This window comes from Chelonia mydas, chromosome 12 (assembly GCF_015237465.2).
Source record: "Chelonia mydas isolate rCheMyd1 chromosome 12, rCheMyd1.pri.v2, whole genome shotgun sequence".
NCBI classification, from domain to species: Eukaryota; Metazoa; Chordata; order Testudines; family Cheloniidae; genus Chelonia; species Chelonia mydas.
Window position 1 is genome coordinate 7,495,428 of NC_051252.2, and position 26,000 is coordinate 7,521,427.

A 26,000-nucleotide genomic window follows, 5' to 3' on the forward strand; every position below is an offset into this window, starting at 1 on the left:
CGGAATCTAAATCTTCCCCCAAACCGGGGATGCTCAGGTGCAGTGTTTTGGTTGAGCCCCATCTCTAGTGACGTCGAGGGGAAGAAAAATAAGACAGCTTTACGCAAGAGCAGCTCTACTTCCTAGTTAAAGAGCAGCAGATGGGCACAAAGAAGGGACAGAGGGGAGTGGCGGGCAGGACACATGACCTGGGGAAAAGAGCGATTTGCAGGCGCTGATAAAGATGCACGGGATTAAAACAGGGTGGAAATCTTCCACTTCAGTGGTTTTTTGACAGACAATTGGGTTTTCAACTAAATGAAAGTTTTTGCAGAAAGCTTCTGCTTTTGGGTCACATTTAAAACCCTACAAACTTTTGGGTTTTCCGGTTTCTTGACAGTCTAAATTTTTCAGGCAGGCGGGGGGGAAGGAGGGGGAAAGAGGGGGGACAACATTTTTCTGACTAGTCCTACAAGTGATCCCTGGGGTAGGAGGAAAGGGAGAACATAAGAATGGCTATACTGGGTCAGACCAATGGTCCATCTAGCCTAGTATCCTTTCTTCTGACAGTAGCCAATGCCAGGTGCTTCAAAGGGAACAAATAGAACAGGTCATCATCAAGTGACCCATCCCCTGGCATCTACTCTTAGCTTCAGGCAAGAGGAAGTCTTTAAGCCAGTATCCTTCCCATACTCCCGTTCTTTGAGACCGGCTCATGGAAACGCCACTCCAAAACTGCAAACATCATCTTCCTCTAGGCTGCTAAATGGCCTCTGCTTCCATATGGCAGGGTATTAAAATGTGATTTTCGTCCTCTTTTATTTACTTCGCATAGGCATGAACACTGATCAATGTTCTCTCTCTCTCTCACTCTCCAATTGTGCCAGCTCTGCTCTCACCCTGTTAAGGGTCAGTGGTTTATGCCTGCTCCTAGCTCCGTTTGCTAATGGTTGAATCTTTGTACCAAGGAGCATGATAATCCTGATTGTTCATTTCCAGAGGAGAGGAGGGAATAGGGGTCTCCTTCAGTGGTTACAGGTCACAGTCAGTTAAACAAAAAACAACAACTGGAAATGTGCAATCAGCATTGTCTAAACCAGCTAAATTGAGCCCCAGGTTCAGCAAAGACAATGGGGGTCAGTGCACAGGACACTGGACTGGAAGGCAGGACACCTGGGTTCTACTCCAGGCACTGCTACCAACCTGCACCTTCAGGGAGCTGCTTCACATCACTTCTGTGCCTCAGTTTCCCTAACTGAAAGGCAGAAATAATGTCCACTCTGAGATCTATGGATAAAAAGCATTATCTAAGAGCTCAGTATTATGACTAATTGTTCTCCTACCATCTTGCCTCTGGCAGGATTCCCCAGTGACACACAATAACGAGGCAGGTTGGAAAGGCACATTGAAGTTGTTATCTATACAGGTGTGTAGCTAACAATTTGAACTTAGAACATACACACACCAGCTGTTCCATTGTCTCTGGCCTGCCCAGGTACACTTGCCATTATTCACAACAGGCCCATCCCATTCTGGTGTAAATGGAGCGGTACCAGTTTACACCAGCTGTAGATCTGTCCCTGTATGATCACTAACACACCAGCTACGGTGAGAGGCCTAACATGTGAACAAAGGGCAGGGGAAAACATCCCCCCCAAGAACCATATGGAACATCGCCCAAGGAGAACAAAACATGTGCTTTGGGATGGACATTGCGTATGCCCACCCAAAGTCTGGCATTTACACACAGTGCACGTCTGCTCGCACCATAAGCGGATCCGCACAGCCGTGGTGATTGAAATTCACTCCACATTGGGAAAAAAACCCAAAGTTTTCTAAATTCTCTAGCCTCATTGTCCAGATTGCCACAATTTCTGCCTCTCATTTAAAAGTCACTCTCATAATAGGCTTAATTTTAACTCCTGCTGGAAAAATCTGAGCTCTTTCATAGGCATTAATTGCATTTATTTAACTGACAGGTACAGACCAGCAGGGGAGGGGCCATAATTTCAGGTCCAGCATGGTCATGGGAGGATTCCAATTACTGGTCGGGAAGTAAAAGGAGAGCAGCCTAATTTCCCCTTTACACATCCCAAGGCCTCCAAAACCTCAGACATTATTTCTCTTTCCAGGGCTTCATTCTGATCTCACTTATAACAGTGCAATTGGTTGGTCTGGTTTACCCTGAAACGAGACCAACACTGCCAAGAACGTAACGTGCTGCCATTTCAAGGAGAAATGCGGGATTTCAAAAAGGACCCAGGACACGGAAAGTCTCCGAGAGGGGTGTATATCATGAAATGAACAAAAGGAGGAAAATCTTCTAGCCCCATCCATCCCAGAAGGGGGGGGGGGGTATCTGCCCCAAGAAATGGTGGCTTGACATTTGAGAGCGTCGGATCTTCTGGCCTTTTCTGTCCCCTGAAGCCTGGTTTTCCAGTTAACACATTAGATCGCCCCCCCCTTTTTCTTTTCTTTTTTTTTTTTTTTTAAACACACATCATGCAACCAAAGCCTTAAAATAGCCAGACCCGTTCTATTTATACCACTGTGTCTGTTTGCCTCTGCCTCCCAAAAGCAAACACAGTCCCGCAGTGCTGGCAGAAGCCCAAACCTCGGCTATTGCTCCTAAAAGCAGAGGCAGTAAATGACTCTGTGGAGGGGCTTTTCCTCAGTACAGACTGGCACATAACAACTGTCTTTCCCTTGCACATCCCTCGGGTTTGCTCCCTGTCATGCCGCTAACAGGGGCCTTAGGCACTTCAAAAGCAGCATTACGATTACAGGAGCATCCGGAGGCCTCAAGGAACTAGTGTGTATTGTACAGAAGAGCTCACAAGCCAAACAGACAAAGATGGGGGAGGGGAAGCCGACGTGAAGTGATTTGCCCAAGGCCGCATGGCATATCAGGGGCAAAGCCAGGAACAGAACCTCAGCCCAGGTCTCTCAAGTCCTAGCCTGGAGCCCTGTCTACTAAACCACACAGCTTGTCAAGCTGCAAGGCAGAAATTTCTCTTTGTGGTAGATGCTGGATAGCGAACAAAGGAGCAGAGACACTAACCTCTCCCACTTCTCCCTCACCAGGCACTCAAGGCCAAGCCGAGGAGGCCACAGTGAACTACCCCAGCTAAGGATCTGGCCCTCGAGTGCTAACATTTTATCATGTACATTCAGTGCTGGGGAGAGGTGACAGGTTTACAGCCCTGGAGTCTGAAGTGCTGGATTTAACAGGTACATCAACAGCAGCTTGCCCCACATGGCCCCATCAGTATCCCTCAACCTAAGAGCGAGAGGGGAGTTCAGTCCCCCGGGCCCTTTCAATCCCTGGCCTCTCTTGCAGACGGCAATGGCTGTTTACAAGATGTGCCCTGGAGATGGACTCGGACCAGGCTCCCGGCTCTGAGCCCTTCTGCACTGCAGGGGCGTTTGCAGGGCTTAAGTTGAGCTGGAGCTGTCCGGAGCAGAGCGCCGGTAAATATTTTCAAACCCCCTGGGGATTTTAATAGCATGGCGGGGGGAGAAGAAGTGGTCCAGAAAATACTCTGAGAATTTAAGCCCTGAGCTTTTGCATGCAGAGCAGAACTTTGCTTTATAGCCAATTCCTCATAGGATCAGACCTGAGAGCAACTCAGTTCACAGAAGCTACCCAACGACGAGAGAGAGGAACAATTCTTAGACATCCTGGCTGCCCTGGGGTGGATTTCAAGCAGCAACATTTTGGCCGAGGCCTCCGAGGGTATGTCTCTGCTGCAATTAAACGGCTGCGGCTGGCCCATGTCAGCCGACTTGGGCTGCAAAAATTGCAGTGTAGACGTTTGGGCCTAGGATGGAGGCCCAGCGCTGGGATCAAGCCTGAGCCCTCACACCTACTCTGTAACCTTACAACCCCACAGCCCGCGTCGGCGGATGCAGGCCAACCCTGGCTGTTTAACTGCAGTGTAGACAAAACTGGACTTTGTATGCTCCTTCAAACAGCTGGATCAGTTACGTGGAGGGATTTTTGTTGGCCTAGATAGCCCCCAAAAGGTAGCAAGGGGATGCCAGGAAGGTGGGTTGGTCTCAATTTATAACTCTGCTATCAAAGGTAGGCGGTTATCACTGTGCTGTTAACTTCATCAGTTCAGTATTTTCCTCTGGAGAACTGACTGACTCCGATTTTCCTGGAGATTCCCAAGGAGACGCATTCATTACAATGACTGCTTGCAGGGGAGCGCCGAGTTTGCCCCCCACACTAACCCCACTCTCCCTCATGTTCCAGCAGTTTACACCGTGGTATTCTGAGCTTGCTCCCCACCTCAGGGAGAGTGGGAGGTAGGAGGAGGACGGGCGTGTGAAGGCAGCACCAGGCGTGAGCACTGCCCAGAGCAAGAGGACTTGTGACCCAGTAAAGCTCTTGACTGAGATTGAAGAAATCAGGGTTCAGTTCCTAGCTGTGCCTAGAGCTCCCTGTATGCCTGTGAAATAAATCACTTCACTCCTCTGGGCCACAGCTCACACTCTGTGAAATGGACAGAGCAATCCCCTCGCTCTTGCTCCAATCCCTCAGACAGAGACAAACACCTACAAGATCTTTATGAAGCCTTCTTACAACTACAATACTCACCTGGGGAAGTGAGGAAACAGATTGACAGAGCAAGACGGGTACCCAGAAGTCACCTACTACAGGACAGGCCCAACAAGGAAAATAACAGAACACCACTGGCCATCACGTACAGCCCCCAGCTAAAACCTCTCCAGCACATCAACAATCTACAACCTTTCCTGGAAAGTGATCCCTCCCTCTCACAGACCTTGGGAGACAGGCCAGTCCTCACTTACAGACAGCCCCCCAACCTGAAGCAGATACTCACCAGCAACCACCCACCACACCACAAGAACACTAACCCAGGAACCAATCCCTGTAACAAACCTCATTGCCTACGCCGTCCCCATATTTACTCTAGTGACACCATCAGAGGACCCAACCACATCAGCCACACCATCAGGGACTCATTCACCTGCACATCTAGTAATGTGATATATGCCGCCATGCGCCAGCCATGTACACTGCCATGTACACTGGCCAAACCGGACAGCCTCTACGTAAAAGAATAAATGGACACAAATCGGACATCAGGAATGGTAACATACAAAAGTCAGTAGGAGAACACTTCAATCTTCCTGGACATTTTAGAACAGATTTAAAAGTAGCCATTCTTGAACAAAAAAAAAAAAAAACTTCAAAAACAGACTTCAAAGAGAAACAGCAGAACTAAAATTCATTTGCAAATTTAACACCATTAATTTGGGCTTGAATAGGGACTGGGAGTGGCTGGCTCACTACAAAAGCAACTTTTCCTCTCCTGGAATTGACACCTCCTCATCAATTATTGGGAGTGGACCACATCCACCCAGATTGAATTGGCCCTGTCAGCACTGGTTCTCCACTTGTGAGATAACTCCCTTCTCTTCGTGGGTCAGTATATTTATGCCTGCATCTGTAATATTCACTCCATGCATATGAAGAAGGGGGGTTTTTACCCACGAAAACTTATGCCCAAATAAATCTGTTAGTCTTTAAGGTGCCACCGGACTGGACTCCTTGTTGTTTTTGTGGATACAGACTAACATGGCTACCTCCGATTCTCTCTCACTCTCTCTCTGGTTAGCCCATCAGTTCTCTGGAGCAGGGAGTGTCTCTTACTATGTGTATGTACAGCACCTTGTTGGGACAGGGATGGCAACGACCTGGACAAACCTTACTGAATTAAGATTAAGTGTCGCAGCAGTTCACTGCATTGAAATGCAAAGTCTATGTATTACTGTGGGATTGTAGGTAACTTTTCTCGGGGGGAGATCTGGCCCATGTAAACCTTGGGAAGTGGTATGAGCACCAAAGGAGTCTTTTAAACAATGTGCCAGACAAACAAAGTTTAAGTGGGGTTCTCCTGTGAAATACCTGGGGGGAGGTGAATGCAAATTACTCACTCTGGTTATGCAAAGACCCAACCTTCAGAACCTTTTCCCTGAGGAGGAGACCATTGTCTGGCTGATGACTTAGTTGTGGGCTCTGACGCTCAGAGACCCAAACTGTATAAAGGAGTGACTCAGATTCTCGGGGGGTGCTTGTTCTGAGCTAACAGCTGTTATGAAACTTGTAACCACAGGGAAAAAACCTTTGATGGGGTTTAAAGGACTGATCACCTGCCAGAGCCCTTGTTGGGGTGATCTCTGGCAAGCTAATTATCATTCTTTTATTATTTTAATGTTACCTCTGTAGTGCTTTTACCTTAAGAATAAACATGCTTGCTTAGAAAGAGCTGTGTGTCAGACTGACTATGGGCAATTACACTGTGGATAGCCTCTGAAGAGAAGGCAAAACTGCCCTGCTTATGCAGTCTGACTTGCTGGGGATATGACAGTACAGGCAGGGAACTGTGCAGCCTGGAAAAACACTGGTTAGGAGGGAGAGCGTCACAGGTCTCTACACAAGAGAGGTGATGGCTGGGGAGCCTGGAGCCTAGAGTGGGTGCCCGCCCTAGACCATAGCGGGGGAATATAGGGGCAGCTTCCCTGAACTGTGACACTAGCATCATGGGACACTGATCTCAGACTGGTCCTCCAGACACAACCCTACAATAAGTAACAATTCCAGCTCCACAGCCATAGCTCCCATGTCAGTAAACGAACCTTGGAAAATTGAATCACTGGGCCAATTTCATCCCTATCATCACTCCATTTAGTCCAATAGAGTTACAACAGCAATCAGTTTGTCTCACTTTGTTTCTCATTAGTATCTTCCAGTCCCGGCCTCCCACTTTCACACACTCTCCCTCCATGATCCTGGGGGCAGATCCTTGTGCGTAAACTGGCATAAATCCATTGACTTCACTGGAGCTATGCAGATTTACACCAGCTGAGGATCTGGTTGTCAGTCATGTGGCAGCTGGACATGGCATCAGGCAATTAAGCAATTCTTGAGCTCATAACTTGCACATCTGAGGCACTACAAGGCTTGGACGAGAGGTAGGAAGAGAGGATTATAAATGTAACCTCAGAAAACGCTTTACTCTCAAGTGAGGTTAAAGAGTTGGCAACCACCCTTCTGAGAGACAAGGAGAACTCAGCGACAGATGGTCCTGAACCTTCTCAGGGCTAGTCTATACTAGAAACACTCCAGCTGCGTGGCCCGTCGATGCCAACGGGAGAGAGTTCTCCTGTTGGTATAATGAGACCACCTCCACAAGAGGCAGTAGCTCTGTCGGCAGGAGAAGCTCTCCCGCCAACATAGCGCTGTCCACACCAGCACTTAGGTCGGTGTAATTTACGTCGCTCAGAGGGATTGGCTTAGTCATACCCCTGAGTAACATAAGTTACACCGCCATAACCCGTAGTGTAGACAAGCCCTCCATCACCTCTGTGGTAAAATAAAGATTACTGAAGACATCTCCTTCCCCTATGCCACTTTGCATCTACATTTCAACTCTCTCCCTCCCCTGTGCTAAGTGGATGAAAAACACCATAGCCTTCCTAAGGCCAAAAGAGACTTCTAGTAGATCACTGGGGCAGGATCCCAAGATCATCTCCAACAGCCTATTGTCAAGGCATGATAGGTTTTGACTGATGGCCATTCCACCACTCCCTGCCCACCACAGTGTTAAGGAATAAAGAGAAAAATCTTATTCCAGAACAAAAGGCCTGATTCACCGCAACATACCTCATTTTATGCCTCTGAAATCAGTGGAGTTATATCAGCATAAAACTGGAGTAACACAATGGAGAATTATGCCCAACGTATCCTATGAACAGGTGCTGGTTCAACTGAAGTGGCTGCTACTTCCCCACTCACTGAAATCACAAGAACATGACCCTTTGCACCCCAGTCATCATGGAACAAAAAACAGAACAAAAATCCAGAAGATGACTCAGAGAAGACATTTCACATCTCTTACTAGAGAGGAGAGAGGGGAGGAAAATGAACAAGAAAGCCCGACACATCAGCTAAGAGACCCAAGTTAATAAATTGGTTCTCTTGCCACTGACTTTTTCAGCTGTCTCTGTACAAAAGAGGAGGCAAAATAGCAGTCTGGGCTATTTTCTGTTTTGAAGGGGGAGCAATTGTCTGTCTTTTAAGATATTCCCCCCCGCCCAAGTCTCCCCTCTACCACCCTCCTCCCAGTGAGTACAATAAAAAGTGAATCACTTTGTTTACAAGAGCTACTGTTTATCAATTGAAAATGGTGTGCTGAAAACGGGATTAATAAATGAGACAGACAGATCTCCCTCCACCAGGACTATAGAATCGTTTCTATTTCCTACGCATGGTAATACGTACTATTACTATTAAATAATTAAATATTAAATAATGTACTATTTAGTACATTCGCCCTTCAGTGACCGCACGTGGGATCGGTCTTCCTTTAAGGAGGTAAAACTGGGGGCATAAACTTGTAGACAATGCCTTGTTAGAGGAAGATTTTAAAGTCCTACAGGACCATTGTGATCATCTAGTCTGACTTCCTGTATAACACAAGCCATAAAAATTGTATCCAGGGACTCCCGCATCAATCTCAATCATCCGGGGTGGAATGAAAGCATACCTGAGTTCAATGGCACTGCTGTAAATCAAGAGAAATGCCATTGTAGTCAAGTATTTATATGTGGGCCCAACCACTGTGCGCTACGTGTCTTAAGTAATTACAATATGTTAGCATGTGTGGCTAACTGTAGGTCACTTTTTGCCCAGCAACTTTTCAGTTCAAGATCTACTATGGCACTGCGAGAAAAAGCGACTGCCCCACCGTTTAGCACAGCTTTCAGAAAACGATATTATTCCACTCCTGGAGGAAACAAAAATAGTCCCCTTTATGTACTGTTGCGATAGGTGGCGTAGGGATCTCTGCCATGGATTCACTATGGGCAAGATTCTCCATTGCCTGGCGTCTTGAGTAGTCCCTTCCAGCAGTGCACAGTGGGCGTCAATGCCACTAGATCAGGATGGTAGCATTTTGTACTCAGTTTGTATTGGTGTGAATGGCTATACGAAGGTACGTGACCTCTCTTGAGACTCGACACCCCCTGAACACAGCTGCAAAAAGTAAAAGCAGCATTTGGTAAAAATAGAAGTTCAATGCAGCCATACACAGCAGCTTGAAATGTGGCTAAAATTGAGATTTTCAAAAAGTGACTAGTGATTTGGGTGCCTCAAGTTATTGGTGCCCACCTTAACGACACCTTCAGAGGATGGATGCTCAGAATTTTATAAAAATCAGGTCCCTTTAAAAGGGGTCTTAAATTGGGCACCCTCTCAACAAGGTATCCAAAATCACTTTTGAAAATCTTGGCCTAAAGTGACTTACAAGTCTAAGGCCCATTGATTTCAATGGGAGCTAGGTACCTAACCTGCTTAAACAACAAAGAGCCCCTGTGGCACCTTAGAGACTAAATACATTTATTTGGGCATATGCTTTCATGGGCTAGAGCCCACTTCATAGCCCACAAAAGCTTATGCCCAAATCAATGTGTTAGTCTCTAAGGTGCCACAAGGACTCCTCGTTGTTTTTGCTGATAGAGACTAACGCGGCTGCCCCTCTGAAACCTGCCACCTGCTTAGGTGCCCAGTGGGGACTTTCAAAAGCACCTATCTGCCTTTTACATGACTGAATACTTTTGAAAATCTGGCTCTACATGCCTCTCGTTTGAAAACGGGATTTAGTCTCCCAAGCCACTTTGACATTTAAAAAAATTCATACCCTAGCGCTAGCTGACTATTTTCCCCCAAGAAATATTTTATTGATGAAAAATAACTTGTTGACCAAAACAGATAGTCACAGAAATTTCTCATTTGAGTGAAAGTGTTGTGATATTTTTTTCCCAAAAGGGGAGTTCCCCTTTTCTACCTCTTCTCTTCCTTTTTTTCTCCTTTCTGGGAAAAAGAAAAAAAAAGGGGGGGGGGGAACCAAAACCTGAAAACCAAACATGGGGGGGGGAGGGGTTGAAAACAAACATTTTTCAGTTTTAGTTTAATCAAAAATGCCACCAAAAAAGTCAAACCAAATGAAAATGTTTCTTTTCACAGAGAATACATAGCATTTTCCTACCAGCCCTGATAAATACCCAGTGCTCATAACTGCATCATAAAATGTTTTAAAAATAAATCTTTTAGCAAAGGAAGGGCCCACTAGAGTCCGTAGCTAAATCTGTCCGAGGTTCCCTTGCTCCCTCCCTGCAACACTGGATCGTCGCTTTGATTTACTGCGTAAACAAATACTGTCATCCTGGAATTATTTTACAAAACAAAATGTTTTCCATTCATTCCTGTTCAGACAGCATGGTAGGCTCACCAACCCGCACCTGGTTTTAATAACACCCTTCCAAATCCACTCTGTATTAATCATATACACTGCACTGTTCCTCTGAAAGTTTCCTGGTTCCATCCACAGCAAAATCTCGGCTTTGGGCAAACATCTAGTACAGAGGCAAAGGTACAGAAAAGAGGTGTTTGTTCATGAAAGTGCGGTGTGGACAGATAGCCCGCAACACAAAACATCATTCGGGGAGCGTTATTGGTGTTCTGGATTCTGGCTAGTTTGGGCATGACCTTCAGCTAAAGGATTGCAAGGTAAGAACCTGTGATGGAATTGGAGCGTGCTCAGCACCTTATAACGTCAGGCCTGATGTTTTGTCACAGAACACACCATATATTTTCCCAGAAACTGTTTTGCAGTTATCTATCCAAGGTTCTTATCTGGTCCCCCAATACTGGAGCATCCGAGTGCCCCACAATCATTAACGTATTTCTCCTCACAACACCCCTGTGAGGCAGAGCAGTGCTAGTTACCTACACTGTACAGAGGGGAAACTGAGGCACGGAGCAGCTGAGTGACTTGCCCAAAGTCCCACAGAAATCTGTGAAGAGCAGATCTCCCAAGGCCTAATGTAGGATCCTAAATACCAAACCATCCTTCTCTTCTACCGTTATAGCCACCATTTCACATCCCACCAAAGGATGGGCATGGATGTGGAAATAAGACCCATTTCAGAGAGTGAAGGTAATTAACTGTTGGAACAGCTCACCAAGGGATGTGGTAGGGTCTCCATCACTTGGGAGTCTCTAAATCAAGACCAGATGGCTCTAAGAGCTATGCTCAAGCTCAACCACAAGTGATTGGCCTTGATGTAGGAATCAGTGGTGGAAATTCTAGGACCTATGTTATGCAGAAGGTGAAACTAGATTACAATAAAGGTACCTTCTGGCCTTGAAGCCTGTGAAATCCATGATCAACATTAAATTCAACATGGGGGAAGGACAGATTCTCCATTCAGTTACCCCACCGCAAGCCTGTTCAATTAAATATAGGGTTTTGGGCCAGTGTAACTGGAAAGGAGAATTTGGCACCAGATGGAATCATCATTCTAGAACTGGGTTGTCTAATTGTCTATAGAGATTCTCCTCTCAGTTGCACCAGGTGTGACTACATGGACGCCAAGAGAGTTGTTCCTGATTTACAATAGCGCAGGGCCTTGCCTAATCTGCTGAGTTGCCCCGATTCCAGCCAGGGATGTAGCTGCACCTGGGCAAACCTCTACGGTCGTCTGGCAAACCTACAGTCAGCACCAACAGAGCTTACCCTTGCTTGAGTCTAGGGGAAGGGGCACTGGGTGCAGATTGCCGGGGAAGGGGCATTGGGTGCGGATAGGAGGGAGATCACACCGCTGCAGCGAGACTGATGACTGGAACTGGGGTAAATCCCCAGAGAAGATAAGGCCTCAGTGAGAGAATCGGGGCCTGCGGTCTTTCAAACGTATGATGCCATCTTTCTGAACCGACACCCCCAACCCCTCATCCACCCACCTTCATGTACTGCAGTGGTGCAAAGGGGCAGTAAAACTGCCCCATCCCAGCAACTCACAACTCCCCTGAAGCCAGGAGACCCAAGTAGGAGGAGGTGCTGCAGGAGATAGTGAAGCCAAAACTAAACGACCCATGGGGGCATCCCCAGTTAGCCAGTGAGGCCCATTGCAACACCCAACGCGCCTTCTCATTCCAATGCCTTAGAAGGGTTTGTTTTTCTGCTTTTAATAGCTTCTTCGGAGCTGTTTTGGGGGATGGGAAGAGACTGTCTTTCTGCTCTATTCTGGTATCTCATGGCATGGAAGGGTCTTCCTCAGCCCCAGCCCTCCTCGGGGAGGCTCTTATGGTTTCAGAGACCCCTCCCTCATCAGGGAAAGAGGAGGAGAAATACCTCTCACTACAGCAGCGCTGCGCCATCAACCCGCCCCTTCATTGAGCCGGCCCAGTAAGCACAAGGGAACCTATCACTAGGGAACCTGACACAATGGAAAAGAAAAGGAGCTTCCACACAGACGTCAATGTGGGATTTGCAAAAATTCCACCCTCCCCAAGGAAAATTCCTGCCAGCAGCAGAGCCCAGAACACCAAGTAAAGCAGCACTGCAATCCATGTTTGATGGCACACTGTGCCACGACCTAGCCCACGGGTAGTGTCTGTATTATAGGAGCACCTCAGTGGAGATCAGAAGCTGTACGAACAGACAAAGGTGCAGCCCCTGCCCTGAAGGGCTTATAGTCTAAATCCAGACTGAAAGAGGAGATAGAGGTGATAATCCAGATTTTCTCTTAATTATCCTTCCCCTTTCTGCTGCTCTGGTGGGGTTAAGGAACCAGAAAGCCACAGAATCACCCCAGCTGGAGATTCCCCACCAGGTACAGAGCCACTGTAGAGTTGCCTAGCTGAGGTCTATTCCACTCCTCACAACACCCAGGAGGAGGAGGGGAGTGGCTTGCTGTACTCTGACAGCTCCCAGCTTATGGCAGGTCAACATAGCTTAGAGCACCCTGCAGGCTGCTCTAGTCTACGCCCGCACCAGGATGGCACAGAACTATTTTCAGAATCAGGGAGCTGCCACTGGCTCTCTTGCAGCTCTTGGGCTGTGCCCAGCAGAAACCAGGGCAGCAGAGGATGAGTAATGATGCCCGGATCTGGACCCACAATATGCGGAACACAATACGGAGGGGAAACGTGGCAAGTGGAGATACAGACCGCAACATCCCGAACATCACAAACCATTCTGGTGCTGACAATGAGATGGTCAAAAGCCTCCAATAGCCATGTCTCCGAGTAGCATAGCAGTGACACTATATATTAAGGTGCAGGAAGAACTTTCTCTCTATCCACTTACTTATTTGTCCCTCTCCCTTTCAAATCCAAGTGCAGCAGAGACATTAATGAATTTACCCTCTCACCAATCTTTGCAAGACAAGGAAGTATTAATCATCATTATTCCCACTTTCCAGACGGGGAACTAAGGCACAGAGAGATTATGTGAACCTACAGGGAGTCTATGACAGCCAGAAAATGAACCCCCCTGTCACAAGTCCCAGTCCATTGCACTAACATCACCACCATCCTTCCTCCAATCCGAGTTCTTAGGTGTTCTGGAGAAAACTATTACTCTTTGGACTGAAGGGTCACTCTCATCTTAAAGGAGGTTTTTGCTGGTTACAATGCCATTTGGCAGTATCTGAGTGAGACGATTGGGGGAGGGGGGAGGAGAGCGGGGAGGGAAGATGTTTTAATGGCCTGGGAAACTGTTCAGACTGCTCTTCTGTGCTTGGATAACTCGGGAACGGTTTGGCTTTAGCTGGCCGGGCTTGGCAGGTACATTCTCTGCGATGGGGCCTGTGGGCTGTGCCAACTCGGAACAGAAATTGGCTTAGAAATAAAACGTGGACAATAATCCTGTACCTGGGGTGTTGAGGCTTAAATTAGCCCTCATAAACAGCGTTGAGTAGGGCAGGTTCAAGGCACCGCATACATGCAAAAGAATTTATTGTTATTGTAAAGTTATGAACCAGTCAAATAGCTTCTTGCACACTGCCCAGTTCTCTTACCGGTTCAGCAGCCCAACCCTGCTCCCACTGACCTCAATGAGAGCTTAGCGACCCACTGCGGGGAAAGAAGGACTGGGTCTTCTGTGTGCACCAAGGTGCGATTCCCGTCCCTTCTCTGCGACCCCCGAAGAACCTGGCTCCAGTGGGACCTATCTGGCTCTGTTGCACTATGGGCCAGGCTGAGGGGAAGCCGCACAGGGAGGTCATGGCTCCTGCAGGGCATGAGATGGGATTTTCAGCAGCGCTCTGTGTTGGCCAAACTCACTCTCCCCCTGGTGACCTCAATGGAAGCAGAGTGAGGCCAATGCCGAGCACTTTTGAAAACCTGCAGAGGCGCCCGTCCATGGAAAGTTCTGGGGATGAGGTGGGGGCACCAAAGGGAAAAGGAAAGAGACAGTGCACACAGATCTGCCACCCCGATCACCCTACACTGAGCGGCAGAGTAGCTATAGGGGCTACGACTGCTACAAGGGTAGAGTGTAATGATCGGGGGGTCCATTGCCCAGGGAAGTCTCTCTTTCCCCAAAGCATACCTCACACTGGGGATACCCAGATTAAACAGCGAGGCATCTGCACGCAGCTCTTCACCCCAGGCTCCAGCAATCGTCCCCTTGCAAAAGCCCCCGGATCCCACGCTTACTGTAAGCCAGAAGTAACATCAGAGCAGAGTCAGCGAGACCCTCGGCGCCTCCACTTCCCAGCTGTGCGCGCTTGGAGGTGATGCCTGCATCCCCGATGGTACAAAATTGACTGGAGGTGCAGGGCAGCCCAGCAGAGAGGCTGATGGACCTGCTGGGGCCTTCTCAACAGGGAGGGCAGGGGCTTCTCTTGTGCTTAGTGGAACGCACAATCGCTACATCAGCTATTCCACCGTGCTTACTTGCACAGGGCCAGTACATAGATACATGTGGTTGTAGCTACACTTGAAGAAAAAAAAAAAAATCACATCGATGACATAACTCAGATGTCCATTTGGTTTGCATTTAACACAGCAGCTCAGTTGCCCAGACAGTATTTTTAACTCTCTAAAATGAATCAGATGAGGGGTGTTCTGGTCACCTACAGCTAAAGCTACAGCCACAGCCATCAGCTAAAACCAGAATTGGCCTCAGAGGAGGACGACTGCAGAGACGTGGGCAGCACCGGCCACAGGGAGTAAAGCCGCGTGTGAGCTTGGGACGAGCTTGCCTAGGGAGGTTGTGGAATCTCCATCACTGGGGATTTTTAAGAGCAGGTTGGACAAACACCCGTCAGGAATGGTCTAGATAATACTTAGTCCTGCCATGAGTGCAGGGGACTGGACTAGATGACCTCTTGAGGTCCCTTCCAGTCCTATCATTCTAGGTCCTTGGGGTTTTTATCATGATTTGAGTGAAAAAAAAAAAAAAAATCACAACACAGTCTTAACTATGGAATTTCTACCAGAGCAGTGAAAAATGACTGAGGCAGAAGCCAGGTCAGACGTACCATCAAAACCTCCATAAAACAATTATTTTATTTATAGATTAGATGATAGAGAGAAAGCGCGCATCTACATGACAGGAACTATAATCAACAAAATAATGTTTGTTAATGGTAATCATGAGGCAGATAATGCTGAGTCATAACAGTTTCCAGTACCACAGAATGAATACATTAATAAGCTTACAAAGTAACTCATGCCACAGATTTTGCTACCGTCGAGAAGTGAGTCAATTCTGCACCGTTCACAGTGTCATATTACATGAAAAAAAAACACAAAAGAATGTTGAGGCATGCACAGGATGGACTATGCTCTAGAGGTGAATCAGGGTTGCTCAGTAAAGGAGTCTGTAGTCCGTGGGACCCCTGAACCATTTGATGGAGACGTCAGAAGGTGTATAGTGCATGAGGCAGGGGACAGCAGGAAACGAAAGAATGGCCTCACGGTTAAGGTACTTCAGTGCCCCCACTGAAGAACTAGACTCTATCCCTGCCTCAGCGTTTCTGTGTGACTCCAGGCACGTCAGTTAATAGAAATGGCCACAGCTGGCCAATAATTGTGCGTTGGTCATCCAGAAAATGAGCAAGGTAAGACAAGCAGAGGCCTGATTTCCAGAAGTGCCAAGAGCTCACAACTGTAACGGACATGAATGGGAGTTGTGCTATGACCAAACAAAATGTTAAGTACTCTGAAAAAAAGAAGTCAGGTCCCAGGTATTTCAAAGGCACACAAAATTAGTGGATGCTTGCCAATTTTGGCATTAATTTCCCTGTGCCTCAGTTTCTCCCTCTCTAAAACAGGTATAACCACCCCTACCTCAGAGGTGTGTTGCGAAGATAATTCATTAACGCTTGTGAAGCACTCATACTAGCAACGAGCACCCTAGAAAAGCCCAAAATTCAGTATTTAGCACAGGGCCTCGATGTCGCGCAGTAAACGGGGCCCGAGGCCACACACTGAATGATAAGAATAAAAGGAAACCCTGAACAGCTGCTCATTAAGTGAGCACAGTTGAGTGTAATCCAGCCATGTTTAGTGCCTTGTTAACATTTAGCAATTTCAATTGCTTAGACTCTCTGCTGTGGCCTACTCAGTGACTTCTAACCTTTCCTTTTTGCCCTGGAGAAATGTATCCCCAGACACAGGGATTCAACTGACGCAGAGTTTGTCTGTATCAAGCTTTCTGTACTCTGTGCCCCATCCCTTGCTAGCCTTTCCATTCTTGCAGTCAGGCAGGAGTACAGGAATTGCCAAACAAGCACAGATTGCTGGTCCCTCTAACAAGTCTCTGCTGCTGAACAATGCCAGGTGCTTCAGGAGAAATAAAGCCTGCTGCAGTCACACAATCTCACAATTCTCACAAAGTGGGGAGGTGCCTGACCAGTGCTTAGATGGGAGACCCCTAGGTGTTCAAGGCAGTCATACAGGGGAGTCCAGAAGGGATTATTCTCTTGTTCTAGGAAGGCACAGGCTAGATACCTACAGACGCTTGTGGTTTGTCTTTGATCTTCTTCAGACTGCTGGTCACACAGATCCCAGGGTGCTTCCTCAATATGGGAAACTGATTTTACCCACATGGGAACCTCAGCGGGCCTCCTCAAACAATGTTGTCTCTGCTGTCTTTCTGCGCCCTCCGAGGGAAGGGTGGGTGCTTCCCAGCTCATCCCAGAGCTACTTCCCTTCCTGGAAGTGATGGCAGGCAGCCAGCTGGCTCCTGAGAGCCTTCATTTCTGCCGTGCTAGCCAGCTGGGCGGTGCTAGCCAGCTGGGCGGTTACACTGGGTGTAAGTTTATTTGTTTAAGGCTTGACATTCCTGGGAAATTCTCTGCGCCAAATCCCTGTCACTCGCTCCTCACGCTACAGATTTATCTGCATTTTTATTTTTGCAAGGACTTTTCAGTCTTGGGGGGGTTGATTTTCCTGCCACCAGCAGACAATTGCTGCTGGAGACAGGATTTCCTGAGCAATCCCGGAGACATGGCTGGGTTTGCCAGTTGCACCGCATTTCACAAACAGGTGAGTGGCTCTCTCATTCCCAATCCCACAGGCCCTGGGGCACATTCTCACCCCTTTACACCACCGACAGGATACAGGGGCTGGAAGTCAGGTAGCTCCACCCACCCAGAGGGGGTTGCTTCCTGCACAGCTTATGGGGCCCTAAACTCTCCTCACTTGAAAATCCTGGCGTAGGTGGATACCATGGACAGGCCTATGAAGGAAAAGGGTGTGGCCAGAGTGCTTGGCACTGCAGCTATTCTGGGCTGACGGACGGCTCCATGGGAGCCTTGGGCAGCAGCTGTATATGGGGTTGCTCTAGCTTGCCCCAGGGGCCAATCTGGCCCTGGCAACATCCAAAATCCCAGAGGCCCAAAAGTGGCACGCACAGCTTTGCTTCACTCTCTCTCCCTGGCTTGCATTGCTCAGAGGGCATGACTCTGACTAAGGTCTAAGCATCAAAGAAACCACCTTTGTGTGGTAGATACGGGGCCTGTGAGGAACCAGGAAGGGAAAAGCCAGAGCGCCAAGGAGAGATTTAGCAGACAGCAAGTCACTTGAGGTCACAGGTGGGACAAGCAAAAGGCTTGCCCCATGTTAATACTAGAGGAGGAGTGGAAATCAGTGCTGTTAAGCCATGGCTTATCCCCTATCTCCAATCTGCTCTCTGGTTCCTGTCTCATGTCAGACCTCTTGCAGAGAGCAAAGTACGTCTCAGAGGGCACCAAGCCAGCAGAGGTTGCAGAGCAAAGCCAGGCAAAAGTTGCAGGTAGAGGGATGGAAAAGCAAAAGGAGAATCAAGATGTCCATGAGCCACAGACTGGGTTCTGCCACCCAGGGCTCGCTCTGCTCAGCAGGACAATGAAAGGGTCCTGACCTGTTATTGTCCGGGGGGCATAACGTGGCAAAAAGTAAAGGCACGCAGCTGGAGTGGGCATATGGGGCTCATCTGCGAGAGGGGCTGGCAAAATGGAATATCCGTGAAAAATGGGGGAGGGGGAACATTCACAATCACACGCATGACACGCACGTGCTCACCGCCCATTTGCTGAGCAGCTCCTCCGCTTTCAAACGGATACAGCAGAGGCCTCAGAGACAAGACTTCTGGATTCAGTTGCCAACTCTGCCTTGTTTGCTGTACAACTTTCAGCAAGTCTCCCGGGGCCTGATCCAACTCCCATGAAGTCGGTGGAACCATCTGTCTGTGCCTCATCCTTAGCCAGCACAATCGTGTTTATTCTGTCAGGCACCAGATCCTTGAATGAAGGATCTAGTGCTACGGGAGTGTGAAGTAAAAGATATTATTTACTATTAGTCATGCTAACGGAGCTCCTATGACACATGGAATTGTTGCTAGTACAATAAACACCGCGGAGCGCTTATAAAATGCTTTTTAATGATCCCAGTGCTTTACAAGCACTAATAAATTACACCTCACACCCCCACTTCACGCACCTGGGACAGGGAAGTTTATTAATATTGTACTCAGAGTTGGGTCTGAGCCAAACACACCCTGCTTTTGGCAGTGGAGTGACTGGACTGGAATTTCACAGCTGGCCCCGCTCTCTCCTCCTAATGGGCCAAACCAAAACCCTGGATCCAAAGACCCAGAACTTTAAGGAGTGTGAAACCCAGATCTTGCTGCTCCGACTCGCTTCTAATTTTACAGATGTGAAAGCTGAAACAAACAGATGAAGAGACTTGTCCTAGCGCCCATGGTGAGGCAATGGCCAAGGCAGAATTTGAACTCAGGAGCCTGGCACTCTGACCACTAGACCACACTTCATCGGTCCACAGAGGTAGGACGGTCCTGGAGCTTAGGGCACTGGCCTGAGACTCCAGGAGACCACGGTTCAATGAGAATATTAAACAACCATTATTTTCAAAATATAATATAGTCATTTCATTTCCCTGCGCTGTTTGTGTCCTTCCAGCTCTTCCTTCATCCTGGAGAATGAAACCAGACAAGTCAGCACCAGTTTATTGAGTATGTTCCTGTACTCATCTCAGTTTCACATTGGTGTAACTTCATAGACTCTGATGAAGTTACTCCTGATTTACACCAGTATGAGTCAGAGAAGAAAGATGGTCCAGTGGTTACAGTCCCAGCCTGGGACTCAGCAGGCCAGAATTCAATCCCTGGCTCTGCCACAGACTTCCTGTGTGACCCTGGGCAAGTCTCTTACCCTCTCTGCCTCAGTTCCCCACATCTAAAGCAGGGACTTCCTCCCGCACAGTAATGTCATGAGGTGCTCACACACTTCCGTAACGGGGCCATCGAAGTACCTTGGATAGAAATGCGTAATCAAGGCAGGTTGTTTGATGAAAAAAAATCACCTTGGAGGGGCGGCGGAGAAAAGAAAAGACGAGAGCATCTGCAGGCATGAAGAAAGCAACAGGCAAGAGACCCAGACACGAGAACCAAGTACAAACAGCACCTCTGAATTCCACTGCACTTGGTTTCTGCTCATCTCTGCTAACAGCCAAGCCAGCCAGCCGTTTCTCTGAAGAAACCAGGGCTGTTGGTTTCCCTACACCGGCTGCATGATTGAAAAAAGAAAAGAGTTATGTTATGCGGTTGAACACACCCACAAGCAGCCTTTCAGGTACAACAGTAAAAAGGTCAAACAATGTTCATGGCTTATTGAGGAAATGCACGAGCACAAGGATTACCCCAGTAACTGTGTACAACAGAAACCTCTCAGAGATAGCACTGCACAATGGAAACTGTTTGACCCATGTCACAGCAAAAGAGCTTTCCAGCAAGTGGGAAGAAGATATAAAAGGGGGACAACAACTTCATGATGGGACCTCACTCTCCCTACAACAATACACCTGGAAACACCTGAGGGGCAAGGACTGAACTGTGGGAAGTGATGGTCCCAGGCTAGAAGGATTCTTAGCCTGATTATTAAAACCTGGGAAAGCCAAGGAAACTTGTGCCTTAAGAATCTGCCAGCCTGTTTATCACTCAGGGTGAGAATTTGCTAATTCATATCCTACTTATCTAGTGTGTTGAGTTCAGTTTGCGGTTTTGTTTACTTACTAAGGTAATTTGCTTTGATCTGTTTGCTATCACGTATAATCACTTAAAAAAATCTATCTTTCATAGTTAATAAACTTGATTTTGTTTTGTCTATAACCAGTGTATGGAAATTATAACTTGGGGTAGAAAGCTGTTGCATATCTTTCTGCACACTGAGGGAGGGGGCAAATTTTATGAGCTTACACTGTACAGTTCTCTGTGCAGCAGAAGACGGTATAATTTTGGGTTTACCCTCTAGAGAAGGGTGTGCACTTGAGTACTGGGCAATTCCTTGGCTGAGCCTTCCCATGCAGAGCTGATCTCAGCATCTGTGTGTAAAGCTGCAGCGGGGTGTGTCCCTACCTGTATGTGTGCTGATAAAGTGCAGTCTGAAGCCTGAGGGAGGGTTGGGCTGGCTTGCCTCAGCAGTACAGTGTATAGGGGTCCCAGGCTGGTGGGCTCAGTGGTAACCCAGTTCCAAATGGCACCCTGGGGGGAACCCGTCCCAGAGACATCTTATATTTTTGCTAGAGGGAGACAGCATGCTGTCCAATTGCCCTTGTGTCTTTTGCTAAATTCTCTGTCTTCTCTTCTTAATATGCAGTTGCTGATGAGGATTGCTTGCTTTCTTAGGATGGCTGAAGAACCCTCTTCATAGCTGATTGCTTCATACGGCAAGGATGCCTATCAGATATGTCCCTTATCGCTTTCTGTTCTAGTCCTCCAGAGACAGGGTCTTCCAGAGTTAACTTACTGAGCATCTGATAATGTTTTGATGCTTCTACCTGGGTTGAATGCCTCCTGACTCTCTTTCCCCTCTTGGTCACAAATCTCCAGTCCATCTCTCTGGTTTCTTCTCTCTCTGGTTCTTTTTTCACCGAACCTTCGCCTTGTGGCATCTGTTACAGCAGTTTCCAAATCTGGTTGTCCATGAAGTCTTTGTTTTCTTAGATACTGCACAATGTTGAATCTTGTGCTTCCAGCCCACATATCTTCTCTTTCAATATGTCCACCAGCTTGTACATCATACACCTGAAATCACTTCTGTCTTCTAGCAGAACAGACAACATAGCACACTTAAGGCAGGCCACAGTAGTTGTTCTCTCATCATCCACATTCTTTATGTGGTATAGAGCCATACCTAAAACAGGAATCACACTCCCTCTCTAAACTCCCACTGAAACTTGAATGTTTATCACTCCTGTTCACCTGGCAACCAATCTATATACTAACACTTGCTTGTCTGCTCTACTCCCTTGTTAAGTGGAAGGGATTAACCACTCAGACTTCAAACATTGGTCCTTTTCAAAAACCCAAGGGTCCCAGCCACACAGCCCTCAGTGACACAAACGGACCTGCCTCACCTGACCTGTCCAGCGGCTTACAGCCCAGCCACACAAGCCCCACAGAAAACACCTCAACGCACAGGAGCTGCAGCTTCGCTCTCTGAAACTCCCCTTTGCCGCTTCTGTTTACCCTAAACTGTTTGTTGCGGAAAGGAGGAGGGCTGGTGACATAGGCCACAACCTTTTGGGAAGAAAGAAGCTTTGGGTGAAGAAGTGGCATATCCCAGCTTCTTCCAAACAGTCCGCAACAGCCCAGATATGTCACGTGGGGCTGTCACGGAGTCACCGGGCCGATGCTCTGGAACTGCTCCGTATGAAGCCAGCCAGGACGCTGGTGAGGGTCTCCTCTCTCTGAGCATACCGTCGCCACGGCAAGAAGCTTACACAGCTTCGGCCTTCCTGGGTCTGACCTCAGAGCATTCAGCATCCCTGTTCTCACCATGCGCTTCCTTCCGCGAGTCTGCCCATGCAGGGCTCCTGGGGAAGCCAAAGGGCCCTGCACCCCAACTCCACAGTGACTCTCAACCAGCATTGTAAAACGGAAGGTTTATTAGTCGACAGGTACACAGAATAGAACAGAATTTGTTAACACAGAAATCAGTGACTTTCAGCCAAGTCCACCTTGGCGGAATCCTGGGCTGGACCCCCTGGACTCCCCACTCCAGTCTCCCACAGCAGACTGCTCTGGACCCCGCTGCCTGGCCTCCAACACACACCATTGCTTCTCCTCCGGTCTTTGTCTTGCTTCCCAGGCAAAGTGTCACCTGGTCGCATCCCCCTCCTGGTTCTCAGGTTACAAAGGGCATCGGCCATCACCTACATGCAGGCAGCTGGGCAGCCTCACCTGCCCTGAAGGCCTCAGCAAAAGTCACACACCCAAGTCCCACCACCGAGGCATTGGTGCCGTACACGGGGAAACTGAGGTAGTCACAGTATTAGTTTAGGACAGTAAGACTCAGATGCAACATAACAGGGTGAAATGCCTCACTTCATCACGGGGGTGACCCGAGAAGTATTTTGTCACGTACAGCCAGTCAAAACCTGGTTCCTTATTCAAGTGAAATGTACACAACAGAGCGGGGAGAAGGGAGCATGACATGAGGACACATGTTGTGCAGTGGCGGATTTAGGGTTAGTGGGGCCCTGTGCACATCTTCATTTTCAGCCCCCCCCCGGGATTGAGCCAAGAAAAAGAACACGCTCTCTTATCTCTCCCCACCCCCATTCTTTTTTTCTTCCTCCTATATTATAAGTAATGGGAAGTAAATGAAAATAAAGTGAGATAATTTGATGGGGGCAGTGGGTTGGGGTGTGGGAGGAGGGGTGAGGGGTGCAGGCTCTGGAAGGAAGTTTGGGTGCGGGCTCTGGGCTGGGGCAGGGGGTTAGGGTGTGGGAGGAGGGGTGAGGGGTGCAGGCTCTGGGAGGAAGTCTGGTCTGGGGCAGGGGTATAGGAGGGGGTGAGGTCTGCGCTTGAGATTGCATAGAGCGGGTGAAAAGCACATCTGAACCGTCGTACAGACCAACCCACTGTAGAAGCTGGACACCAGGACCCAGAGAAAAATATCCTTTTTGCTCGGAAGGACCCCAAAGTGCATTGTAGACTGTGTGTCCAGGTACCAGTCTGCCCTGCACTGTAGTGCAGCCCCTTCTGGAGTGGAACACGGCTGTTTAGCAACATAACCCACGTTGCCAACGACTGATTTTTTAAACACAAGTCTCATGGCAGTTGATATTTTTCTTAAAGCCCCACCTCCTGGAATCCTGTGAAAAATCTCAATTCACATTTTTAAAAAACAGGTACTTTTCTAGTCCTTGTAGTTCTGGAAAAGAGCTTGAAAACATAAAGCCCTTAAAGCCTCAGTGACCAGCAGGCAAATAAAAAGAACCCAACACTGATTATATTTAAAAATTCTATGCTTTTCTAGCCAATCTCATGTTTTATTTTGGTGCCGGACTGCTAATTTCGGAGCACTTGGGGCTGGCGATACTGCACTAAACAGTGTAGCGTAAGTGGTGAAGCAGAAGAACGTATCCAGTGGAAACGACGGTGGGTCAAGGTAAAGCTCCCCCCAGAGTTGCGAGTAGCCAGGAGAGCATGAATATCCCAATTCCTAACCTTGGGGAGAAAATAAGTGACGGCGGGAGGAGGAGTGTCTCTGATGGGCACAAATTGTCAGAGCCTCAGGTTGATGTCTCATGCAAGTGATGGCATCTCAAGCTGCCCAGTGCCCCAGACCTGTAGGAGGCACTGGATCAGCACAGACTCAAAGGAAAGCTAAAAGAGCCAGTCAGGAGTTTTCTGATAAAGTAATTTTTCACTGGACAAATTGGAATTTCTAACAGAAGTGTTTCGCGGAAACGTTTGGGTTTTGACAAACTTCTGCTGAAACGCTTTCCTGCCAGCTGGTAGGTGCTAGAGAGACCGGTCCGTGGATCCGGGGCAACCCTGCCGTCAACCCGTCTCAGAGTTAGGCTTCCTGTTGTGGCGCTGGGAGTCTGGAAGCCCCAGAAGCCGCTCAGGGCTTCTAGGGTCCCCACTCTGTGGTGGGGGACGCCCTGGGAAGCCCCTGCAATCAGGGGAGCCCAGGGACTTGGGGCAGCCGGCTGTTCTGGGTTGGGAAAACGGAATGGAAACATGTTGATTCTTCCCTTTGGGAATTTTTTCAGAATTTCCTTTCGAAATGTGGGTTGTCATTCCCATTCGGAACAAAACTCTTGCAGAATGTCAGGGTCTCCCGCAGGTTTATGATTCCAAAGTTTCAACCAGGTCTAGCTCCTACAGGGTCACGGTCATCCTCCTCCTTACACACCGTGACACCGAGCAAGTCTAAGCACCGGGTTTCTTTGCATATTCATTCCGTAAACAAGCCTGTCAAATGGAAGTGGGCTCTCAATTAGAACGGGGCAGAAATTCAGTGTGTAGGGAGAGATACCTTGGGCCAAATTAGTCTATGGTGTCACACCACTGACTCTGATGAGCTTACACCAGGGTTTAATTTGGGTCCCGGAGGCAATGTAGAAAACTGGAGGTAAAGCAAATCTCAGAGACGGAGGGTGATTTGGGCAGCTAACTACCATTTTCAAAAAGGCCTAAGTGGTTTAGGAGCCCAAGCGACTAAGATGCTTTTGAAAGTGGAATTTGGGCTCCTTTCACTTAGGTGCTTTTGAAAATTTTACCCTGCGCCTGTGATGAAACCTATATCACCAGCCACAGCAGAGCTGAATGGCCAGCAAGGAAACAGCATGGCCAATTGAAAGCATTCAAAAATCATGAGTCATGCCCCTTCCCTCCTCAATGAAAATGAATGAATGAATAAACAGATTTCAGAGTAACAGCCGTGTTAGTCTGTATTCGCAAAAAGAAAAGGAGGACTTGTGGCACCTTAGAGACTAACCAATTTATTTGAGCATAAGCTTTCGTGAGCTACAGCTCACTTCATCGGATGCATAGTGTGGAAAATACAGAACATGTTCTTATACATACAAAACCATGAAAAAATGGGTGTTTACCACTACAAAAGGTTCTCTCCCCCCACCCCACTCTCCTGCTGGTAATAGCTTATCTAAAGTGATCACTCTCCTTACAATGTGTATAAACAGAGATTTGCTTAAAACAATAGTAGGTTCTTTCTATTTCCTTTCTGTTTTGTGAGCCTTTCGGGGGCACATTTTCAAGCTTTTCTTTGCCACCCAAGGCAAAGGCTAGAAACGTACTTGCAGCTGATGAAGTGAGCTTATGCTCAAATAAATCTGCTAGTCCCTAAGGTGCCACAAGTCCTCCTGTTCTTTTTTCTTTTCAATGAAAGCCGAGATCCTCAAGGAATCGCACACAAACTGCGACAACTGGCAACACCGGTCTCAAGAGAACAACAGACTGAAGGCTTCATTCTGCTCTCCCGGAGACTGGTATTCCACTCATGGAACTCCACGGACTTCACCGGAATAACTCCTGATTCACACCGCAAGCGAGAGCCGAATTAGGCCCTGAATCCAGTCAGTTCAAACCAGAAGTTAGCACTTCAAGTCAGGGGCAGGGGCTTGATCCTGCTTCCATGGACATCTATGGAAGTTCTGCCACAGAGTTTAACCAGAGCAGGATCCGGCCCTAGGTTATTACTGGCTCGGAGACTAATATCATCACTCTCGGTGCACTTAAAAGCAACAAAAATGCCAGGCTCAAAGCCCCATGGACAATGCTATCACAGCAAACGGGGAGAACTGTTAATGCACCCTGGCTGCTCCTGCACCGGTCAGTTCACAATGCCATGCAATCAGACAGCTCGAGGGCAACACAACCTGT

General features: G+C 48.0%; 1 protein-coding gene across 7 annotated transcripts in view; it reads right to left on the reverse strand.

Annotated features, from left to right (window-relative positions):
• Positions 1 to 26,000, reverse strand: part of CPNE2 (copine 2) — a 153,407-nt gene that overhangs the window by 120,807 nt on the left and 6,600 nt on the right. For 4 of the 7 annotated variants that reach the window (XM_037878209.1, XM_037878207.1, XM_037878212.2 and 1 more), the window contains exon 1: positions 18,368 to 18,557. The exons of the other annotated variants lie outside the window; for them this stretch is intronic. In XM_037878209.1, coding sequence (XP_037734137.1) covers positions 18,368 to 18,542 — 175 coding nt within the window. In that variant the 5' untranslated portion in view covers positions 18,543 to 18,557. Of the gene's footprint in view, positions 1 to 18,367; positions 18,558 to 26,000 lie in introns of those variants that run through there. 7 annotated transcript variants of the gene reach the window in all.